The sequence below is a fragment of the Somniosus microcephalus genome, chromosome 1, assembly GCF_052327205.1.
Source record: "Somniosus microcephalus isolate GS21.2 chromosome 1, FLI_Smic_1.0, whole genome shotgun sequence".
NCBI lineage: Eukaryota > Metazoa > Chordata > Chondrichthyes > Squaliformes > Somniosidae > Somniosus > Somniosus microcephalus.
The window spans coordinates 408,824,651-408,845,494 of NC_140987.1; the positions used below are offsets into that span (position 1 = coordinate 408,824,651).

The following is a 20,844-nucleotide window of genomic DNA, read 5'->3' on the forward strand; positions in this document are numbered from 1 at the left end:
GTGGAGCACTTGAATTAGCACTCCACCTCTCTCTTGGGCCGCTAAAACTGAATTTACCAATCGCCAGCGCTATTTTTCACCGGGCACTAAATTTAGCGCCTAGGCGATGTTAGCGACCCAAAATGGTCACTAGCGAATTTATCCCCGTATGATTCTATGCTGATACTAACAGATTTAGATGTTCTGACACAGGATTTATCCACCAGTGGAGCAGCAGGACTAAGAGCAGCCCTTTGCAAAACTCCAGGCCGACAGAATTCGAACAGGATAAATTGTTGAGTAAGAAATATAAACACAAATAAACCTGCCTGGGCTTCATGGGTTGGATTGTTGGGGTCTGAGGGCCCGAAATGGTCGGCAGGCTATAATTTGGACACCCTTGGCCTCGGCTGAGTAGACTGTTATTCATAATAGTCTAGAAATGGCTTTCCCAACAGCGGTATTTTGGAGAGACAAGAGATTTTTTTTTTTTTTTAAAGCTGATATTGGAGTTTATCCAGGAGATTGCTGGCCACTGCCTACACAACTGTCTGCTTTTATTGCAACCATTTGCAGTGCTGATACGGATGGACATATGCAAGCAAGTAACATCTAATTGCGAAATTATCTCAATTTGGCAAATTTAGGCTCATTTGCTGAAACCCCAAATTTCAAACATTCTTGAAGCCCCTCCCCAACGGTTAATCCTAGAAATTAGCTACATTTGTTAGGAGAACGGATTTTGCTATCAATCAATGGAGTTCTTTTCATTATAGTCCCAATGTTTTTAATTTTCTTTTGCTTCCTGGTATCAAATTGCATACAGTAGCATAGTGGTTATGTGACAGGACTAGTCCAGAGCAATGCAAATTCACATCCACCCATGGCAGTTTGATCATTTTAATTCAGTTATAATAAATCTGGAAATAAAAAGCTGGTGCTCCAGTAAAGGTGACCATGAGGCTGTTGGATTGTCGTAAAATCCCAACTGGTTCACTAATGTCCTTTAGGGAAAGGAAACCTGCTGTCCATACCCCACCTGAAAATGAGGGCAGGAAAGTGATGTGCTTCCAGAACTCCACTAATATCGCCCTGAAACTTGCTGTTAAGAGATGCTCAAGATTAGCCTGGCAGTGACCTTTAGATTTTTCCCTCCCTGTGAGAAAAGCTCATAATTTTCTCCATAGCAACACAGCAAAGATCAGTAATTCAGTGTCATGGGAATGAAGGCTGTAACCCCAGGTCCTACCAATCCAAGGAATTGTGTACTTGTGTTCCTGCAAAGGGGCCACTGGACTGCCAGAGAAATAGAATAGTTCCAAGTCTAGTCTGATGGTGGAATTATTGGTATAATTTAGAGCTTTTCTATATTTTTCCTCCTTTTTTGGAATCTCCCATAAACTACAAAGCTGCTTAGCTGAAGTCTCACAGTCTACAGCATGGCGAGGTGAGGAGATGTACATGATCAAAGCTAAGGCCTTCCTGTTGCAATCATATATTTAAATTACAATACAGAGGCATCAGTTCACAAGGAGTTAATATAGGTTTGGAATGGACTATGATCACATGAAATATATGTTCTGCCTGGTACCTCATGGTACTGTACACCTTGGACAATCAGCCTAGGTACATACACAGAACCAACAAGTTGTGGTTGACAGTAAGCTTGACAGTTTGTTCAGGTGTGGCTGTTCATATTAAGTAGAAAATAATGGACACCTGGAAATGGTTACAAGGCAGCAATCTGATCAAGCGATTCAGATGGCTTCATTTTTGCAAGATCAAACTGGAATGGTTTGTAAGTGTTATCTGAACCCAGAGATGCGATTATAGCGTTGAAATTATTCCAGGTTTGCTTTTTTTGTATAATTTATACTGTAAACTTTTTGTGGTGTTTTTTTGGGGGTCTTTTCTTTACACCAGCAATGAATCTTACTGTGTTTCATGCTGTTGAAACAATCTCCACCATGAATAGCATAATAATGTCACAAAAGAACTTTGGAAGTTCATCCTTCTGGTACCCTGGCTCCCCTATCTGAGCATTCAACTGCATTAGCTGGGGGGGAATTGTGAAAATTTCATTGAATATTCCAGGTATGATCTTTTTGATACCCCACATATATCTGCAGCAAATGGAAGAGTCATTACTCTTCTAATGACAAAACAGCTTTCTGGATGAGATGTTTCTCTTTCTAAACATGCTCTGCCAACTGAAAGCAATGCACTGGACTGAAGTCAACTCAAAACAGAGAAACATAAACATAGAAGATAGGAGCAGGAGTAGGCCATTCGGCCCCTCGAGCCTGCTCCGCCATTCAATGCGATCATGGCTGATCATCCAAATTCAGTACCCTGTCCCTGCTTTCTCCCCATATCCCTTGATCCCTTTAGCTTTAAGAAATATATCCAACTCCTTCTTGAATATATTTAATGAATTGGCCTCTACTGCCTTCTGTGGCAGAGAATTCCACAGGTTCACCACTCTCTGGGTGAAGAAATTCCTCCTCATCTCTGCCCTAAATGGCTTACCCCTTACCCTTAGACTGTGACCCCTGGTTCTGGACTCCCCGACCATCGGGAACATCCTTCCTGCATCTAGTCTGTCTAGTCCTGTTAGAATTTTATAGGTTTCAATGAGATCCCCTCTCATTCTTCTAAACTCCAGTGAGTACAAGCCCAATCGACCCAATCTCTCCTCATACGTCATTCCAGCCATCCCAGGTAATGTAATTTTTCCTACACTCTACAATAAGTAAGAGTTTCCAAGAGTCATTGGTTGGTGTTATCACTGGCTCCAATATTTCTTTCCGTAGAACCCGGGGAACTCTCAGTTCCCAAGCACTATGGAGAGAAAAAGGGGGCAGAGATCTGTTACACAGGCACAACATACATTGGGAGCCTGGGCAAAGTGGGGGAGGAATACCAAGGCTATTCTGTTCATCTTTGGGACCTGGATTTGCACAGGCTGAGGAGATAAATGTTTCCCCTCATGTGGAGGCTGTATGAGTCCATTTAGGAGAGTCTCTGAATTTGGCATATATTACAGGTAGACTATCCTTTATCCGAACTTCCGAAAACCGAAACCCTCTAAAAACCGAAAGTTTTTTCGTTCAGCGTAAGTCGTGCGTACGACATGACCAGAGTGGCGCACGACTTACGCTGAGCAGGGCAGAGGGTCACTGAGTTCCCTCCTGGGTAGGAGATTGCAGGCTGAGCTGGGCAGTGTGAAGGAGGTACCGGGAGAGTGAACCCAACAATACAGCGGCCCGTCCGATAGCTGCAGCGGCCTGTCCGATATTCTTTTCTCCCCCCCTGACCCCCGACCCCCCGCCGACCCCCACCCTTTCGGATAAGGGATAGTGTACCAGCCTTTATCCGCACTTCCGAAAACAGAAAACCTCTGAAAACCGAAAGTGGTGGCTTACGGGGTGCTGCCCCGTAATACCTTCTGAAATCCGAAATTTTCCGAAAACCGAAACACGGCTGGTCCCAAGGTTTTCGGATAAAGGATAGTCTACCTGTACCATTAAATTAGCAGATTGGTTTAAAAGACCTCCCCGATAGCTCTGTTGATAAAATCATTGGGTAACTGAGCTAGAAGGTTCCAGGTTTGATCTCTGGTTTGCTAATTTTAGTTGAGGTGGCAATAGAGGTGCTACAACTGACTTCAGCAGCCCTAAGGTAGAGAGATGAAAATCAGCGGGGATTCCTCATGCTAATTGCTATTCTATCAGGCAACTTTTTTCTAATACTAGTTAATCTCCCACTCCTCAACCCAGGGTTTGTGCCACCCTAAACACAGCCCGAGCCTGCACCTGCACCAAGATCCGCCTTCCCAGCACCTGACTCTGTCACTTGCATAGCCCGGCCTCAACATCAGCCTGCAAGCAGTGCCTTAGGAGATGCACTAAAATTATAATAAGAAAACCTATAACTGGGTAGTGCAGTGCATTAGGCATTGGCTTTTACCTCTGGGACATAGGCTGAGACTCTACCCCAGACTGATGTGCTGAAAGTCTTCTCTGTCTGCAGACTGTAAGGGTCCTATGTGAAATGAGTTTGGAGATCCTCAGTCCAAATCCAGGATCTAAAGCACAAAACTGTCCCTAACGTGGCACTCATTAGCAATCTCATGCAGGGAGGCCACATGATGGCTGGTGCGTGAATTGGAAAAGATGTTGCGCTGGTTCACTGTGGTTGATCTTACACCTTCTGAGATTGGAGCTGAGGTATATTTTTAGGGCAGAGTAGATGAGCTTTAATGAACATCTAGACACACTATGCCTGACCTGGGAGTGTCTGATGAAACACGGGATGCCTGATATGGAATGTGTTCCAATCTCCAGCATTAACATCCCTCAACTTGATGAGCACAAAATTGAAAATTGGGAGAAAAATGGTTATAGCAGTAAAACTTATATAGGTGATTGATGCACTACCTAACACTGTGAGCACGAGTGATCCAATGTTAGTGCCTGTGAAATCCGGTGGATTATCAACTTCACACATGTAGCTCCCAGTGTCAGATGGACGCAGCTTTTCAATGGTAATGGATGCATTTCCTGGGCTACGTGTTGCCAGCAACCTGCCTTGGAATTTTTGGTTTATATACGTCTGTTTTCCCTCAGAATAATATATCTGTAAATGAAAACAGACAGAGTTACAATACACAGAATGACACTCAGGATTAAATACCAGTCACAAACCCATGAATGCCTCTCCCAGCACAAAACCTCCCCTAATTCAGCACAGACAACATTAATTTAACAAAGCACCAACCGAGGATGGATCATGTACGAAACAAGAAAAAAGAGCTGGGGCTGCTGTTCTGAGATTTCGATGCAAATTTCATTTCATTTACACCACTGGACTACAGCTGCAATTAACAGTATACAGGCCCAGGAGTACTGATTTCATCGTTTGGTTTCTACCAATTTTCTCCTTTCTATCCATTGATTCCTTGATGCCAAGTGATTCCACAGGTAGCCTCCAGTACTTCATCCAATTTGTCCTCATCATATGTGAGCCAAGACACTGAATATTGGCAGGCTATTCTGCAATGGGGGGCATCACAGTCAAACCCAATCGTGTTCTCGAATTATATAGAATGTATAGCACAGAAACAGGCTATTTGATCCAACTGGTCCACTTTGGTGTTTATGCTCCACACGAGCCTCCTCTCACGCCTTTTCTAACTCCATCAACATATACTTCTATTCCGTTCTCCCTCATGAGCTTATCCAGCTTCCTCTTAAATGCATCTGTTATTCACCTCAACTACTCCCTGTGGTAGCAAGTTCCACATTCTAACCACTCTCTGAGTAAAGAAGTTTCTCCTGAATTGCCTGTTCGATTTAGTAGTGACTATTTTATAATTATGGACCCTAGTTCTGGTTTCTCCCACAAGTGGAAACATCTTCTCTACGTTACCCTATCAAACCCTTTCATAATCTTAGACCGCTATCAGGTCCAGGGAAAAGAGCCCCAGCCTGTTCAATCTTTCCTGATAGGTATAACCTCTCAGTTCTAGTATAATTCTAGTAAATCTGTTTTGCATCTTCTCCAGTGCCTCTATATCATTTTTATAATTTGGAGACCAGAACTGTTCACAGTACTCCAAGTGTGGTCTAACCAAGGTTCTATACAACTTTAACATAACTTCTCTGCTATTCAATTCTAACCTTCTAGAAGTGAACCCCTGTGCTTTGTTTTTTTTTATAGCCTAACATCTACACATGCACATACAGCAGCAGTCATTGGATAGTGATCAAGAAAAGAAGTCCTAGCCAATCTTCCAGTCCAATCTACTGAGGCCAATAATAATTCCCTCGAGTTACTCTGGCTGAGATTATGCTATTTCAGCACAGACCAGAGATTGAACCTGGGACTTTCCTGGCCTGTACGACTCAGCTACTCACTGCCTTCACTAACTGAGCATATTAGCTGATTTTGATATTACTTGATATCATTCACATGGATACGCACACAAACACACACCAATACATGCATTCAGTGTTCCTGGGCACCTGCCTCCCTTTCCTGTGCTTTGGTGGTACCAGAAGATACACAGAGAAATTTACAGCAAAAAATGACCTCTTTCTGTGCCGTAAAGTTCTATGATGCTATGATTCTATGAAAATGCATGGTATACTAGAAAAGTTATAAATAACACTTTACAACTTTGATTCTTTCCCTTTCTGGATGCCTATTGCTGTTGTCCTTTCTGGTTGCTTGACTTTGATTTTCTCTTTACTTTCTATGTTTTTGCCACACTGTATTACCCCTCCTCCCCACCGATTTACAACAACAACAACTTGCATTTATATAGCGCCTTTAACATAGCAAAACATCCCAAGGCGTTTAACAAGAGCGATATAACATGGAACCATAGAGACAAGTGTGCAGTGCCATAAGTGTTTCAGCACTACGCTGTGAGATGTAACAGTAAACAAGGTATTAACAGCCACCATTACTCTATTATCGAGATCCATCCAAATCACCTTTCCATCTTATGTATCCATGCATGCCTATCTTCTTATACATGACCTTTCATGTCAAAGTTCTCATATAGCTGCTAATCTTCTATGTCAAGAGGTGAAAGATGACCAAAATTGAAAAGGATGGGTAGGAGGATGTTAAACACCAATTTATCCCTCTTTTGGCAGGAGATAATTAGAATCATAGAATCATAGAATGGTTACAGCACAGAAGGAGGCCATTCGGTCCGTCGAGCCCGTGCTGGCTTTCTGCAAGAACCCTTCAGCTAGTCCCACTCCCCCACCCTTGCCCCGTAGCCCTGCAAAAAAAAAATCTTCAGGTACTTATCCAATTCCCTTTTGAAAGCCACAATTGAATCTGCCTCCACCACCCTTTCAGGCAGTGCATTCCAGATCCTAACCACTCGCTGTGTAAAAAAATTTTTCATCTCGCCTTTGGTTCTTCTGCCAATCACCTTAAATCTGTGTCCTCTGGTTCTCGACCCTTCCGCCAATGGGAACAGATTCTCTCTATCTAATCTGTCTAGACCCCTCATGATTTTGAACACCTCTATTAAATTTCCTCTCAACCTTCTCTGCTCTAAGGAGAACAATCCCAGCTTCTCCAGTCTATCCACATAACCGAAGTCCCTCATCCCTGGAACTATTCTTGTAAATCTTTTCTGCACCCTCCCTAAGGCCTTCACATCCTTCCTAAAGTGTGGTGCCCAGAATTGGACACAATACTCCAGTTGAGGCCAAACCAATGTTTTATAAAGGTTCATCATAACTTCCTTGCTTTTGTACTCTATGCCTCTATTTATGAAGCTCAGGATCCCGTATACTTTTTTAACTGCTTTCTCAATGACACAGTAGTGGAATTGCTCAAAATGGACAGGAACATCAGGCGACAAAGGGTGGACCAGCAGACATCTGCGTTTTAATCAATCATGAGGAAGAGGCAATGGAGATACTGGACATAAACTCCTCTTAAAGCAGTAGGGACCAGAGAAGTTCAGCCTCAGTGGGTTCATTCAAAGCAGATGAATATGTTGCAAATGAAACCAACTTCATGTGTATCATATATGTTGCTATTATTAGTCGGAGAGCCTAGAAGGAGCAGAAATGATAATGGATACAACAACTTTAACGTGACTCTTTTTATCTCCACACAAGTGACAAGAGGTCAAGCATTGCAAGAAGGCACAGAGGATGAGCTACCTGGACCCGCAAAATCGGGCAGCACCACAAGAAATTCCACTACTGTGTCATTCATTCCATCACTAGCGCTTACCAGCTCAGAGAGAGACACTTGATAGTATATGTGAGGAAATGTCACTGGGTGAGTCATAGAACACAAGGATTTTTTTTTAAACTGAATCAAAATTCTCAAATTGTCATGGTGAGATTTAAACTCACGTTCTCTGAATTATTAGTCCAGGCCCCTCAATTGCTATTACAGTAACCTAACTATTACCGTCCCGGTGTACATCAGATGCAGGGTTCATCTCTTTCTTCTGTACCCCAGCAGTGTGACCTATCCCCAACTGAAGCACTGCCTACTAAATCCATGTCACATTTCTATTTCTCAGGTGCCTGGTGGGTGAAATTGTCAATTTTGTGCCGATTAGTAGACAACAGGTAGTTCTGTGTTATGGGTCCACACTTACTGGTAAGTTGATAGAAACTGCCCAAACTCATGACAGATAAGAGTCTTATAGTGAGCAGGGAAAGGAGACTTGCACCCCGTCAGTCTAGTCTGGATTCAAAGCCATGAACTTGTGGTGAAAATACAATGTTGATTTTGTTAACTGAACAACTGGAATTCCCCTACATTCTTCTTATTGCCCTGTTCTCCTGGGGCAATGTGTTAACTTCAGCTCAGGTGAGAAGGGTTCAACCTACTTCCAAGTCTCTGCCAGTGCCTCTGAACCAGCCATTGGAAATCTTAAGAGCAGTCCAGTGCTGACCCGTCCACTGATTTGCCCTTTACACCCCCCACCCCCCAATAGGGAAGAGCCTGTCATATGCTTGTCCTCCCAACAAGGCAATGCTGCCAAGATCAAGGCCATAAAGCCATATCTCATCACTCCATGATGTACCTTCAAGAGGAGAGAGTTCTAACTGATGATGCTAAATAGTGCCAACAATATAATTTCCTTTAGACTTAATTTGTGTGAAAACATGAGGCCTACAACAGCAATCATGAAACAGTTGGACATCATGGCCCAGAAATTCGGGTCCCAATGCGTGAGTATGCACGGGGTACTCATGCGTAGACCCAACGAAAGTGCCGGTTTCGTGCATGCACTGCGCATGCGCGGGAAACCGGCACTTCCGTTCCCCTGAAAGAAGGGGTTCAGAAGTCGAACGCATGCGCCGGAGAGGCAGCGCGTGCGCATTGAACTTACGTTTTTTTTCCAGCTTTCTCCGGGAGGGTAAGTCTCCAGCAGTTACACTTTTAAAAAGCAGGTGCAAGGCCTGCTTTTAACAAAGTAAGTGGTAAATTAATTAAAATTAAAACATTTTTTCCACAGGTTTATTATTTTTTAATACTTTAAAGAAAGGTAAGTGTATTTTTAGCCCCGTTAGAAAATGTAATTATTTTTTTCAAAAATTTAAATTATTGTTTAAAATAGTTATTTCATGTAATTTATAGTTTATTTTAAAAATGTGATTTTTAAAAAATTTATTTGAGGTTTTAGCGATGTTTTGGGGCTTATAGTATTTATAGATTTGACTGCTCTTCCTGTCAAACTTATGAATGAAGCATTCCCTGCTACCATTGGCTCGCCATGGCCCACGTGATCCCAGGGGACGCATCGAACTAACTGCGCCCCTGGGATACACAAGCACTGCGCGCCGGCAGTTGGAGGAGGCCTAGGATCGGAATCCCACGCGGGCCCACAGCTCAATGGCCGGCGCGCTAGCTAAGTGCAGGTCGGGGGCTTGCACCCGTGGGAAGCCCCCGACCCGAATTTCTGGGCCCATTTGATTCATTCTTAACTTCAGAAAGAATGTACAAGTCAGAGATGTAGATATAATTCACGAGACTGAGAGAAACAAAGATACAATCAAAGGAAAAAAGCAGCTTCTGTAGGACTCCAGATAAAAATAGTCAATTTGCATACTACAGTTAAAGGGACACTTCCTTTGTTTACAAATGTATGGCGCCATGGACATGTATTGCATTGCATCACAATGTCATATCACTCAAACATAACATCACTTTGAAAAAAATAACATACTTTTTCTTTTCTCCAAAGAAAGAAATGTGTCAAGCATTTTTTTTCATGAAGACTGGGGCCCTTAAACCATTCATTCAGGAATTAAATCAAAATGTTTTATCATTCTGTCTGTAACTAATGGGAGTATTTTAGGTGATCCCAATATGTGTGAATTAATTCCAAAAATATCCAGTTTGTAGCACTTTGAGGTCAGAGATCAGTTCAGATCATTTCCATCCCTTCACATTGTTTCATTCGTTCTTATCTTCAGAAAGAAAGTATAAGTCACAGACTTAGAGAAACAGAAGTCAGTTGAACCGTAAACTGGGAGCTAACATTTGAGTCATTGGGGAGATGATTCCAGAAGTTAGGAATTTAGTGTTTTATGAAACCTGCACGTAACACACCTCTGTGCATTCATCATTTGTAAATGTGATGTGGAGTGTTTGATAAAAGGGCTGCTAAATATAGGTGTGGTATACTGAATTTCTTTGTTTGAATTTGAATTAGTAAAAGCACTGTTTGCTTTCTGCTTTGTAAAGATATTATTGTTTGCATATTCTGGTTGTGCTAGGCACTTTCCCAAGGAGATTAAAAAAAGCATTCAACATAAGTAAGTCCATAAAGGCTTGCTCGTTGCCATGAGTGATCAAAGAGTAACCATTATGAGATATGCTCTTGGAGGGACCTGAAAAGCTAAGGGTTGAAAGGTCGGCCAAGCCCACTATATGCCGATCAGAGAGACGCTTTCATATAGCCTTCTGGACTTTCTGATAATACAGAGTGCATTAGGACTTGGCTGTCACCTTGAGGAACATGGGTTGAATTCAGTTCAGATCAGTGAAATGAAAGTTTCCACTCTCAGCCTCCTATGTGGACCAAAAGTAGGTTCTCTCAATCCAGTCGTAGTAGGCACATGCCTATGGAATAGAATTTTCTCGAATTCAGCACTAGCTGACACAAGTATTCAAATTAACTCAAAGAAGTCACAATGGTGCTAGGGTAGGAAATAGAAATGTCACACTGATTCACCTGAGGATGCTATTCTGAAGTTGGAGTTAAGACATGTTGTTCATCAGAGCTATTAAATCCATGAATCTTAAGGTATGGTGTTCTTCAATAAATAGACGGAGACTGCAGATCAACAATCAACAGGTGTTTACTGGATGAGGGTAGTCTAAAAACTAACAGTACAGATGCCTGCTCAGGGCTTATATACAGGTGTGGTCACTGCCGGTACTACAGTATACAGGAGCTGTAAAAGTAGTTCTCTCTTAAAGGTACATACACTACAATTCCTCCCCTTTTAGATTAACAGTACCATAACATTCAAATAACAGTTAACACTTTTAACATGCACAGTAACTGAAATAGTCCATTTATAGATTCAGTCTCTGGGGCGGCTTCCTGATCCTTTCTGGATAGCGCCTTTCCTGAGTGTCTTGTTCTTGCTGCGGAGGCGATTCTGGTCCCCTGTCGTCGGTTAGTTCATCAGTTTCCGATGCTACTGTTTCTGGGGTAGATGCTACCGGTATGTCGGGTTCATCACCAGGTACGCTAGACATGGGGTTGACTCGTTCCTGTGACGCTAGGATCTGGTCGACATGGCGTCTCACAATGTTGACCCCGACGTCCACTGTGTACATTAGTGGCCCCTGCCGTGTGCATATCATTCCGGGTTGCCATTTCTCTGTTCGGTAGTCGCGGGCCAAGACTGGTTGTCCTACATTGAAGCTCCTTGTCGGCTTCTCATTGATGTGCTGGAATTGCTTATTCTCAACATTTCTTCGCACATTTGGTCTGAGCAAATCCAGAAGAGATCTCAACCTTCGGTTAAAGAACATCATGGCCGGGTTCTGGTTGGTAACTGCATGTGTCGCATTTCTGTAGGCTAGCAGGAAATTGTCCACCTTATGCTGCAGTAGAATGTCGTCATCGCACATGGCCCTTACTGCCTTTTTAAAGGTTTGTACGAACCTCTCAGCCAATCCATTTGTGGCTGGATGATACGGGGCGGATGTGTAATGCCTTACCCCATTCCTTCTCATAAATTTCCGAAACTCTTCAGACACAAACTGTGGTCCGTTATCAGAGCAAATCTGCTCTGGCAAGCCGTTCCTGGCAAATATGGTCCGTAGGACTGCAATCGTTTTCCCCGTAGTGGTGGAGGACATTTTGATCACCTCAGGCCATTTCGAGTGCGCATCCACTGCTATTAAGAACATTGAGTCCATGAATGGACCAGCAAAATCAATATGCACCCGTTGCCATGGAGAGGAGGGCCACTCCCATGGGTGTAGAGGGGCATGTGGTGGTGCATTTTGGACCTTCTGGCATCCTGAGCAGCTCTTTGTTAGGTCCTCGATTTGTTGATCGATTCCCGGCCACCACACATAAGCCCTAGCAAGGCTTTTCAGTTTCACCCCTCCCAGATGGCCTTCGTGAAGCTCATTGAGCACTCTCTCCCTTAACTTGGGTGGAATTACCACTCGGGATCCACACATCACTGTCCCCTGGCATACTGACAGCTGTTCTCTTCTGGATGAGAATGCTGGCAATAGTGAGTCGCCATGTGTTGGCCATCCCTTCACCGTCAAATCATATACCCGAGACAGTGTCGGATCATTTCGGGTCTCCTTCTCTATATCCGCGTTAGTTACTAGCAAGCGTTCAATTATCGACGAATAAAATATTTCGACAGGATCCACTGCTGGTGCTTCCTCCGCAGTAGGCAGTGGCTGGCGTGATAGCCCATCAGCGTTTCCATGCTGTTTCGTGCCCTTATACTCTATTTCATATTGGTTCGCCCCTAGAAAAAGGGACCATCTTTGTAGCCATTGCGCAGTCATCACCGGAATGCCCTTCTTTGGATTAAAGATGGAGACAAGTGGTTGGTGGTCAGTCAGCAAGGTGAACTTCTGCCCGTGCAGATAGTGGTTGAACTTTTTTACTCCCCATACTAGGCTGAGGGCCTCCCTGTCAATCTGGGCGTAGTTGCGCTCGGCTGAGGTTAGTGACCAAGACGCAAAGGCTACTGGCCTCTCCAACCCGTCTGGGAATTTGTGCGACAGCACCGCTCCAATACCATAGGGTGATGCATCACACGCCAACTGAATTGGTAGTGCTGGGTTGAAATGGGCCAACACCTCTTTTGATGTGATCAATTCTTTGCACTTCTGGAAAGCTCGTTTACATTCGTCATTCCACTTCCATGGTACCCCCGTCTGCAGTAGGGTGTTCAGTGGGTATAATACTGTAGACAAATTTGGTAAGAACTTATGGTAGTAGTTCACCAGCCCGAGGAACGACCTCAGTTGTGACACATTTTCCGGTGCTGGAGCCTTGACTACTGCCTCAATCTTCTCAGGGGACTTATGTAACCCCTCTTCATCAATAACGTGGCTACAATACGAGATCTGCTTCTGGAAAAACTCGCATTTGTGGCAATTAGCTCGTAGCCCATATTCCTTCAATCTAGTGAGCACCTGCTCCAGGTTGGCGAGGTGATCACTGTCATTTTTGCGCGTGACCAGGATGTCGTCCAAATAACACTGGGTCCCTGGAATCCCTTGCAGGACTTGTTCCATTGCCCTTTGCCAAATAGCCGGAGCCGATGCTACCCCGAACACCAGCCGGTTGTATTGGTAGAGACCTTTGTGAGTGTTGATCGTGAGGTATTGTTTCGCGGCTTCTTCTACCTCCATTTGCAGGTACGCCTGGGCCAGCTCAATCTTAGTGAAGCGTTTTCCTCCAGATAGCGAGGCGAAAATATCTTCAATCCGCGGAAGCGGATATTGTACCGTGTGAAGGACTGGGTTCACTGTCACCTTAAAGTCCCCACAGATGCGAACCTTCTTTGGTTCCCCAGGCGTATTACTCAACGACCTCTTCATTACAGGAACGATGGGTGTAGCCCACTCGCTCCAGTCCACTTTGGACAGTACTCCTGAACGTTCCAAACCTTCCAGCTCTGCTTCGACGGCTGGGCGGATCGCATAAGGCACTGGTCTGGCCTTAAAAAACTTTGGGCTTGCATTTTCCTCTATTTTAATCATCGCTGTTATGCCTTTTAGTGTTCCGAGTCCCTCCTGGAACACTTCTTGTGCGTCAGTTAGCATTTTTGACAGTCGTCCAGGTGTGACGTCGTCATCCTTTTTGGCCTCTACCGTCAATGCCTGTATGGAATGCCAATCTAATTGTATCTTCCGGATCCATTCCCGTCCTAGTAGTGGTGGTCCTCCATCTGGCAATACATATAGGTCCATTTTTGGTATTTCCTGGCCGTTATATATCACGTTCACCCTTATTTTTCCTTTGGGGTAGACTTTTTGCCCCGTGTACGTCTTCAAGACAATCTCTGTATCTCTCAAGGGTATATGTGAGAATAGCCGCTTGTAGTCCCTTCGGTTTATGACTGTTAGGGCTGATCCTGTGTCCAATTCCATTTTCACTTGGACTCCGTCTATCTTGAGCGTGACCCAGATAGTCTGATGATCCTCCATTTTGATTACATTATGTAGTTTCAGACAACCCAGCTCCTTGCTTCCGGAGTCTGTATCACTTTTCTGTTCGTCTGAACTACTCTCCGTCACCTTAAGTACCTTTTTGTACTTCTCTTGTGGAGATTTCTTGCTGCTGGTTTTCTTCCCCGACCTGCAGACTCTTGCTATGTGTCCTGCTTTTCCACATTGTCTGCACACTTGGTCCTTGAACCAACAATCCTTCTGGTCGTGTGTTGTTCTGCCGCAGCGATAACACTTCCCTGCTCCATATGACATTTCATTGGTGCCATATTCTTGCGGTCTCCGTTGTATCTCTGCAGCGCCCCGTGCGGCTGCTTCGTGTGATACTGCCATGCTGAAAGCCTTGTCTAGCGTAAGATCCTTTTCTGATAGAAGCCGTTTCTGGGTTCCTTCACTTTGAAGCCCACACACAAACTTGTCCCTTAACGTATCTGATAGTCCCATTCCAAACTGGCAGTGTTTCGATAGCTTGCGCAGTTCCGTTAAATACTCAGCATTACTTTCGTCTTTTTGCTGGTTCCTTTTGTGAAACTTAAATCTTTCTGCTATCAGCAGCGGTGTGGTTTAAGTGGTCCTGTAGGATTTCCACTATGTTTTCGAAATCCTTATCCACTGGCTTCTCTGGGGCTATTAGGTTTCGCAGTAAGCCATACGTTTTTGCACCCATGGAATTCAACCAAACCAGTGCTTTCCTGGCATCTGGCACTTCATTCGCCTTGCAGTACACCTCAATGCGTTCCACATATGTCGCCCAATCTTCGACTTCATTGTCGAACGCTGTGACACTGCCACTCTTCGGCCTCCCTGGGTGTGGTTAGACTGGCTAAAATGGCGTCTCCCGCGCTCTCCCTTCTTCTCCGCTGCGGCTTCATAAATGGCATCTCCCGCGCTCTCCCTTCTTCTCCGCGGCTCAAATGGTGTCTCCCGCGCTTCCTTTCTTCCCCCGCGGACGCTGCTCAGCCCTTGAGCCCTGGCTGCGCTCTGCGCGTTTTCCTGTGCGCCTCTCTCGTTGCCGCCGCTCGGTCCTGAACCCCGGCTGTGCTTTACCCTCTCTCTCTTTTTGTTTTCCGTCGACGCCGCTCGGTCTTCAACCCCCGGCTGCGCCCTGTGCGCTTTACCCTCTCTCTTACCCAGTCGACGCTGCTCGGCCTTTTCTGTGCCGTCGGTCGGCTGCAGCCGCCGCTGTCCGGGAAGAGTCTGCGCTGTACCTGTTGCCAGCCTGTTGCTGGATCGCCGTGGCTGGAGAACCAAGCCCAGCTCTCAACAGCCTCCCCTGCGATGCTCACTCTCTGCCGGATGACTGGGCGGTTGCTCGTGGTCGACGCCCGTGCTTCTGGCCTCGACTTTCTTCCACTATCCTCCAGGAGCGAATCCTTGGGAGGAAATGCAGAGTTGCAGGTAGGTTCGAATGGACCTCGTCGCCACTATTAAATCTGTGAATCTTAAGGTATGGTGTTCTTCAATAAATAGACGGAGACTGCAGATCAACAATCAACAGGTGTTTACTGGATGAGGGTAGTCTAAAAACTAACAGTACAGATGCCTGCTCAGGGCTTATATACAGGTGTGGTCACTGCCGGTACTACAGTATACAGGAGCTGTAAAAGTAGTTCTCCCTTAAAGGTACATACACTACAAGAGCCAAGGGGGCTCTTCACTGCATGTGACCCATGTTGTACCTTACCTACAAGTACTTAATGGAAGAATGGAACAGACACATCTGCTAAGCACAAGGGTTCACAGAGTGATTTCAGATTTTGTTTTAATTTTAGGGGCCAAGTATGATCAGCAATGTAGTGACTTCATTGCATCACTAATCCTACAATCCTCTGCATACCAACATACTAAAAGAGATCTCCCAGATATTTACCTTCCCAACTCATACAAAATTAATGTTAAAAAAATGATAAATGTCAGTGGGGTGCTGCAGTTGGCCTCAAAATGCTCAGGCTAGACTGAGAGAATAAATCCGAGGGTGTCTTGCTGCAGATTGCTATCTAGTGGCCCCTAGTATGGTCATTTTAATGCTTCGCGGCATCTCACATCCCGACATTACCATATTTAAAAAATAGACTATGGCCCAGTAATTCCGGGCACAACGCGTGAGTAAGGACGGGGTACTCACGTGTGTGCCCGGAGGAATTGCCGGTTTTCAGCATGCACAGCGCATGCGCTGAAAACCGGCATTTCCTGTCCTCTGACCCAAGGGGTTAAGAGGCAGAACGCGCGCGACTGCACAGGCAGCGCGTGCGCAGTGAAATTCCTTTTTTTTCCCCCCAGAGTTGCCTGAGTGTAAAGGCCTCCGGTTTTTACGCGTGGAAAAACCAGACGTAAGTACTTAGTTTTACAGGTAAGTGGGCTTTTAGTACAATGTAGAAATTTTTTTTCCACAGGTTTATTATTTTTAAAGAATTTACAGTAAGGTAAGTTTAGTTTTAGACCCTATTTTTTTTAAAATTATTTTTTTCAAAAAATTGATTAATTGTTTAAAACATTTTTAAAAACTTATTTATAGTTAATATAATCAGTGGGATGTTTTTTTAAATTTTATTTAAAGTTAAAGTAGTGTTTTGGCAGCCCATACTTTTCATGAGTTTGACAGCTCTTACTATCAAACTCATGAATGAGTTTCCCCTCCCCTGATTGGCTGCACAGTGCTCACCTGATCCCAGCCGGCACATCGCACTAACTACGTCGCTGGATCAGGTAAGCACATCGCGCCGACATCTGAACGGGGCCAGTGACAGGAAATGCAAGCAGGCCCGGGCTTCAGATGTCGGCGCGCAGGGTGAGTGCACATCGGGGGCTTGCACGCGCGGCAAGCTCCCGATCCTAATTTCAGGGCCTATATGTGTGATCTTGTTGAGGTAGAAATGTTTGCGATTCCATATCATCTTTAACATGTCTGTAATATCGGAAAAATCAAAGAGCTAAGTGATACTCTTGCCTGTGATGTCCCTCCATTGTCTCCACAGTCAAATAGTTGCTGCAAGCCATAGAACCATACTTCTGTATAAGTCAGTATGTTCAGAAAGAGCAAGGAGAAAATTGGAAGGAGTATCACTTGGCTCTTTGATTTTTCAGATACTACAGACATGTCAAAGATGATATGGAATCACAAACATTTCTACCTCAACAAGATCACAAATGTAGTCTATTTTTTAAACATGGTAATGTAGGGATGTGAGATGCTTTGAAGCATTAAAATATAATATTGTTTAATGATACTCAGGATATGTGCCAGAGGCTCCAATCTACACAAAGTATTCTCAAAGACATTTGAGAGGACTGAATCTGTTCATTGATACCTTTGATGATTGTAAGTTTGGAGATAGTGGTCATTTGAGTTTGGTAACTGTGGGTAAATTTACATTGTTGGGTGTTAATGAAACCACCTTGGCAGAGGGGTCAATCACAGCAAGGGGAGAGAGTGTGGAGATGGCCCTTTTCTGGGTTGGAAGATGCCACAGCTATCCCCTCACTACGATGAAAAGGTCCCACTCACAGTCATGGAGCCCTAAAAGCTGGTTTTCTCTTTTCTCTTTCATATTCTTACCCACCCCACCTGTGCTTTGTTGTCTTTCTGTCTGTGATGAAAGGCTTCTACCTGCAACATTAAGTAGTTTTATTCTCTTTTCAGATTGCATCAATCATATTCCTTACTGTAAACTCTAATTTTATTGGCTAGTCATTGCTCCGAGGGCACTGCACAGTATTTGAAGAGATAATGAACTACTTTTCTAGCTAAAACAAAAACACAATCCATCCAGGTGGCAGAACACAGTCTACATGAGAACCAAAAGAAAATCCTCCGTACACATTTAACTTAACTGTAATACCAGATACGTCAAAGAAGAGCAGGGGACTTCTCCCCTGTGTCCTGGCCAATATTTATCCCCCAACCAACATCACTACAACAGACTATCTGGTCATTATCACATTGCTGTTTGTGGGACCTTGCTGTGCGCAAATTAGCTGTCGCATTTCCTATATTACAACAGTGACTTCACTTCAAAAGTACTTCATTGGCTATAAAGCGCTTTGGGGTGTCCTGAGGTTGTGAAGGTGCTATATAAATGCAAGTCTTTCTTTCATTAATGATGCTACCAGCAGAAGTGCCTGGAGCTTTTCCAAAGCATTCAGAAAGGTCCCCTTATCCCTCTTCCTCTGAGCACACAGAGGATTCACACATCAAGAGGGCACTATTTTGATGCGAGGGGTATACAGCTTGGCCCTTCTGAATACAAACATTCTCAGTAGCATATATCCTTGTTAGTGGTATCTCTCTACTATGCAGTAGAATTCAGCATGACTGGCTCAGATGAATGCACAGCTAACTCGCACCCAGCTGTACTGTTTGATGTCTTCAGTCAGCTGTAGGATTACAACTTGTCTGTTTTTGGACTGGCAAGTTTTTTTATTTGCAAATTGTCGGGAAATTTCTAAAAAGTAAACTGGACCCCAAAAGTCCAGTTTTAAAAACTAGAACCTATTTCTCTGCCCTTCAGTCTCTTATGATCCTATCCATTGCCCAACCCTTACCCTGCTCCCTGTCCATTTTTGATTTGGCAAAAGTCGACATCCCTACTGAAGTAAGTGACAGTGAAATAAAGATTTTTTTAAAATAGAAACCAAAAATGCACAAATGGTTTAATGGAATTATTGTGTTGGTGACATAGTTTAGGTGAAGCTTCTTGAGTTAGTAACTTCTTTTCATGGGACCATGACCATGCTAGCGAATGTTAATGTTCCAAGATACATTTCTTCCCGTCTCCTCTGATTGTTAATGGGAATGTAAGTCAGCAACTGACTTAGAAAGCACCATAATTGTGCACACTTTACACGTAAAGTGTATACCCCGTGGACTTGGCATTCAAAATGGTGAATTTGGAGAGTTGCTTAAATACATTGCTCTGCACCATGGTCTGTGCATCACACAGAGACAGAACTTACCTTGAATTGCCAGCTACACAATCCTCGTACATCAAACATGTGTACCGTCTTGGGGCAATGCATCGCGCTGCTGTCATCCACATTGTAACCAGTAGGACAGGAGGTTTGCTGGATTTGGGTAGAAATGTGCTGGTTGGATAGCTTACTATATAAATGTTTATATTCTGTCATGCTGTACTAGTGAAGATCCCACTTTATATAGATTTAGAGAGATTTATTGCTTTGAATTAATCAAGACTGGTACTGGTTAGAACTGGTTATTTACTAGTTTTGATCTCACTCACTTAAGAACATAAGAATTAGGAACAGGAGCAGGCCATACGGCCCCTCGAGCATGTTCCGCCATTCAATAAGATCATGGCTGATCTTCGACCTCAACTCCACTTTCCTGCCTGATTCCCATATTCCTCGATTCCCCAGAGCCCAAAAATCTATCGATCTCAACCGTGAAACTACTCAACGACTCAGCATCCACAGTCCTTCTGGGCAGAGAATTCCAAAGATTCACAACCTTCTGAGTGAAGAAATCCCTCCTCATCTCAGTCTCACATGGCCTACCCCTTATCCTGAGACTATGCCCCCTAGTTCTAGACTCTCCAGCCAGGGGAAACAACCTCCCAGCATCTACCCTGTCTAATCCCCTCAGAATCTTATATGTTTCAGTAAGATCACCTCTCATTCTTCTAAACACCAGAGAATATAGGCCCAATCTACTCAATCTCTCCTCATAAGACAGCCCTCTCATCTCAGGAATCAATCTAGTGAACCTTTGTTACACCGCCTCTAAAGCAAATGTGTTCTTCTTCAGATAAGGAGACCAAAACTGTGCGCAGTACTCCAGGTGTGGCCTCACCACAGCCCTGTACAATTGTAGTAAGACTTCCTTACTCTCGTACTCCAACCCCCTTGTAATAAAGGACAACATGCCATTTGCCCTCCTAATTGCTTGCTGTACCTGCATGCTAACTCTCTGTGTTTCCTGTACGAGTACATCTAAATCTCTCTGAACACCAACATTTAATAATTTCTCACCATTTAAAAAATATTCTGTTTTTCTATTCTTAGTAACCTTATTTTCCTCTAATTTTTTTCCTGACCTCTCCTGAAAGTGTTAATTCATTCTGAGGCACTTACAGTCACATGAATAATATGCACTTCCTCTATACCCACCAAATGACTGGTGAACCTGAGCTATCAAATAATCATTAACCCTCAACATCCCTCGGCTCAGAGGTAAAAATTGGTCAGCATTCCCATTCTAATCAATGACTGCTGCTTGAAAATGGCCGAGTCACTGGGTTTGACACAAGTATCCGGCCCCTAGGGGCAACAGGTTGGATCCCCTTGCTCTAAACCACCTTCTCTTTTCCACCTAAACCACTGCTTCCATCAGAGATTGACCCACCATATAAACTCTCAATATGTTGTCAAAATTAATAAATACTCAGTGCATGTACCTGCAAGTGCCATGTAACCTATAATGTATCATAACCCAAGAAAGTGTATAAAAAAGTTATAAAATAATTTTTAGGAACAGGAAAAAGGCCATTTGACCAAAGAAACCAGTTCTTTTTTGTATTATTTTAATCCTACCTGCCCACCTTCTATCCACCAGACTGAAGAGCTAGGGTGGGACAAGTATCTTTCTTTATCAATATCTATCTTGTGATCTTGTAATCCTTTCTT

General features: G+C 43.9%; 1 protein-coding gene across 1 annotated transcript in view; it reads right to left on the reverse strand.

Moving 5' to 3' along the window:
- LOC147125176 (V-set and immunoglobulin domain-containing protein 1-like) overlaps positions 1–20,844 on the reverse strand; it is a 32,067-nt gene that overhangs the window by 8,682 nt on the left and 2,541 nt on the right. The window contains exon 2 of the mRNA XM_085998644.1: positions 4,419–4,617. Within this exon, the coding sequence (XP_085854770.1) occupies positions 4,419–4,617 (199 nt within the window). The remainder of the gene's footprint in view (positions 1–4,418; positions 4,618–20,844) is intronic.